At 77.4% G+C, this 3655-nt stretch overlaps 1 protein-coding gene across 1 annotated transcript; it reads left to right on the forward strand.

Annotated features, from left to right (window-relative positions):
- Window positions 1-2886: 2886 nt before the first annotated feature.
- Window positions 2887-3366, forward strand: AURANDRAFT_6525 (hypothetical protein; the record flags this gene model as incomplete). Its single annotated transcript, XM_009038943.1, has 1 exon — window positions 2887-3366. A coding segment is annotated over one exon (480 nt), but the record flags the coding sequence as incomplete, so codon positions are not given.
- Between the last annotated feature and the right edge of the window lie 289 nt (window positions 3367-3655).

Here is a 3655-nt window from a genome sequence, read left to right on the forward strand (position 1 = left end):
CGGCGAGGCCTTCAACCGCAAGACGTTCCGCTCCACGGACCTCGTCGAGTTCGACGAGGAGGGCCGCGAGATCGTCAAGAAGACGGCGAAGAAGCCGCGCACGGCGTCCGAGGCGAGCGTCGGCGGCGCCGCGCCGCAGAAGAAGCGGCGCAAGAAGGCCAAGGCCGGCGACGCGCCCGCCGAGGCCGCGCCCGCGGCGCCCGTCGACGACGGCCGCCCGGGCGGCGTCTCCTTCGACAGCGTCGCCGTGACCGCGCGCGGCGTGCCCCTGGCCGCGGCCGGCGCGATGGACGAGCTCGCGTCGCTCGACGAGGCGGCCGCGGCCGCGGCCGCGGACCGCGCCGAGGCGCCCGCGGCCGCGCCCGCCGCGGCGCCCGTCGACGACGGCGCGACGGAGGACGGCGACGCCGCCATGCCCTTCGCGCCGCCCGCGGCGCCCGCGGTCGCGGCGCCCGCGGCCAAGAGCCCGGCCCGCGGCCGCCGCCGGTCCGAGTCCGGCGGCGGCGCGCCGCCGCGGCCGCGGAAGAACGACGACGCCGGCGCGCCCGACACCCACGACCGCGTGCGCATCACGGAGGCGCACACGTCGCTCGCGGGCAAGTACGGCATCGTCGTCGAGCGCAACAAGGCCTGGATCAAGGTCCACCTCGACGACGACCCGACGATCGTGTCCCTGCGCAAGTCGCAGATCGAGGTGGTGCCCGACGGCGAGGGCGGCCCGGCGCCCGCGCCGGAGGCGCCGCCGCCGCCCGCCGGCGCGGGCGCCGACGACGACGACTCGGTCATCAGCGACGTCTCCGACGCCGAGAAGGGCCAGGGCGCCGTCGGCCGCCGCGTCGCCATCCCCGCGGGCCAGGGCGGCGGCGTCGGCACGGTCATGTCCGTGGGCGCGGGCAACATGTTCTACGTCCGCCGCGACGGCGACGGCGACGGCGAGGAGGTCGCGTGCCACGGCGACGAGATCGAGGACGTCGCGGTCGGCGACGAGCGGTCGCGCACGGAGGACGGCGAGGAGTCGCAGTCGGACCCCATCATCGACCGCCTCGAGGCCGGGTGCGCCGCGCTCGCGGCGGCGCCCGTCGCGCCGCCGCCCGCCGCCGCGCCGCCGCCCGTCGTCGCGCCGCCGGCCCGGAGCCCGCGGCCCGCGGCGGCCGCGACGCCCAAGGGCGCCTACGCGCACATCGAGGAGGGATCGCGGCTCCGCGAGCGGGACGGCGCGCGGGAGTGCACGCTCCTGAGCAAGGGCAAGGGCAGCTGGTGGACCGTCCAGTGGGACGGCGAGGACCAGGAGGCGTCCGCGCGGCCGTCGACGCTCGTGGCCGCGGACGACGACGCCGCGCCCGCCGCGCCGCCCGCGCCCCCGGCGCCCGAGCCCGCGGCGCCCGAGCCCGCGGCGCCCGAGCCCGAGCCGGAGCCCGCGGCGCCCGAGCCCGAGCCGGAGCCCGCGGCGCCCGAGCCCGAGCCGGAGCCCGCGGCGGCGGCGCCCGCCGCCGACGACGACGTCGTCATGGAGGACCCCGCGGCGGCGCCCGCGGAGGTCCTCGAGGAGGCGTCCGCGCAGCAGGCCGCGGCGATGAACAAGGACGACGCCTACGCCCCCGGAGCGCCCGTCATGGTCCTCGCGTCCGAGCCCAAGGCCGACGGCGTCGTGCGCGGCGTCGTGTCGGAGGTCCAGTCGGGCGGCTGGCGCAAGATCACGCTCGACGGCATGTCCTACCCGCACGAGTCGAGCTTCCGGCCGAGCCGGCTCGTCGCGCTCAACGCCGACAACACGCCCTACGAGTTCCAGTCGCCCGAGGACCCCGCGGGCACGCTGGACGTCGACCTCGACAGCGCGTCGCCCTCCGAGGAGGACGCGCCGGCGCCGGCGCCCGCGTCGGAGGAGCCCTACGCGGCCGCCGAGGGCGACCGCGTCATCGTCATCGCGACGAGCCTCCCGGGCGTCGTGAGGCAGGTGACGGCCAACGGCTGGGTCAAGGTCTTCATGGACGAGTGCGACGACGACGACGACGTCGAGAGCTACCGCATGGCGCAGCTGAGGCCCGAGGCCGCGCCGGAGCCCGCCGCGGCGGAGGAGCCGCCGAAAAAAAAGAAGAAGTCGGCGGCGAAGCGGACCGCGCGCATGGCCGAGCTCACCGAGGTCCTGTCGGCGGGCCGGCGCGTCGCCATCCTCGACCTCTCGCCCGACGAGCACCCGCTCCACACGCCCGTGGACGTCACGGTCGAGCGGCTCGGCAAGGGCACGATCACCTCCGTCAAGGGCGCCGGCTACCGCCTCGTGCGCTACGACGCGCCCCTCGCCGACGGCACCGTCGAGGTCTCGGCGCGGCCGAGCCGGCTCGTGCCGCTCGTCGCGCCGCGGAGAAGGTGAGGCGCACCGTCTTCTTCCCTCCCCTCCCCCGTCCTCCCTTCCCCTCCCCCCCCCCCCCCCAAGTTCGGGTTCAAGTTCGTCCTCGAAGACGGCGGCGACCTAACCTCCTTAGGTCGCCGTCGTCGCCGCGGTCCTCGGCGAGCGGCGGATCGGCGGCGCGGCCGCCCAAGTACACCAAGATCTCGCGCATGCACGCCGCGCCGTCGGCGAAGCGCGCCGCCAAGGAGGCGCGCGGCTCGGCCTCGCGCGACGCCGGCGACGGCGCCGCGGTCTGCGAGTGCCTCACGGCCGTCGAGTGGAACTCGTACGTCGACGCGATCCTCTGCGGCGAGGCGGCGCCGCGGACGGGCAACGGCAGCTCGAGCCGCGGCCCCATGGGCGCGCCGCCGCAGCTGAGCCGCGCGCCGCTCGTGCGCGCGCCGGGCGAGTCCGACGACGACGCGCGCGCGCGGTTCCGCCGCGAGAAGTGCGTCGGCGTCGAGTGCGACGGCGACTGCCTCAACCGGAACCTGCAGATCGAGTGCAACCCCGCGACCTGCCCCATGGGCGACAAGTGCCAGAACCGGTGCTTCGCGGCCAAGCTCGGCAGCAAGGTCTCCGTCGAGAAGGCGGACCAGTGCGGCTGGGGCCTCTTCGCCGGCGAGCCCATCGCCAAGCGCGCGTTCGTCGTCGAGGCGCTCGGCGAGCTCATCAGCGAGGAGGAGGCCCAGGAGCGCCTCGCGACGGCGCGCGCCAACGGCGACGAGGACTACTACATGCTCGCGGCGTCGGACGCCGCGACCAAGGGCCTCGTCATCGACGCGACGCGCAAGGGCAACGAGGCGCGCTTCGCGAACCACAGCTGCGACCCGAGCTGCCGCCTCGAGAAGTGGCGCTGCGGGAGCCAGGACCGCTACGGCATCTTCGCCCTGCGGTCCGTCAAGCCGGGCGAGCAGCTCACGTACGACTACCGCTGGGCGAGCTTCGAGCGGTGCTACTGCGGCGCGGCCAACTGCGTCGGCGTCATGGACGGCGTCAAGAAGAACCCCGTCGGCGCCGCGGCGCGCGGGGGCGTCGCGCCGGCGTCGCGCAAGCCCGCGGCGGCCAAGCCCGCCGCGGCCAAGCCCGCCGCGAGCCGCGGCCGCGGCCGGGGGCGCGGCCGGGGGCGCGGCCGGGGGCGCGGCCGCGGCCGGAGCCCGCGCGGCGCGGCCGCGGCCGCGCCGAGCCCGGCGAGCGCCGCGAGCCTCAAGCGGCCCCTCGAGGGCCGCGACGGCGCCATCGTCACCGGCGGCGCGCCGGCCGCGC

Source organism: Aureococcus anophagefferens (assembly GCF_000186865.1).
Source record: "Aureococcus anophagefferens unplaced genomic scaffold AURANscaffold_10, whole genome shotgun sequence".
NCBI lineage: Eukaryota > Pelagophyceae > Pelagomonadales > Pelagomonadaceae > Aureococcus > Aureococcus anophagefferens.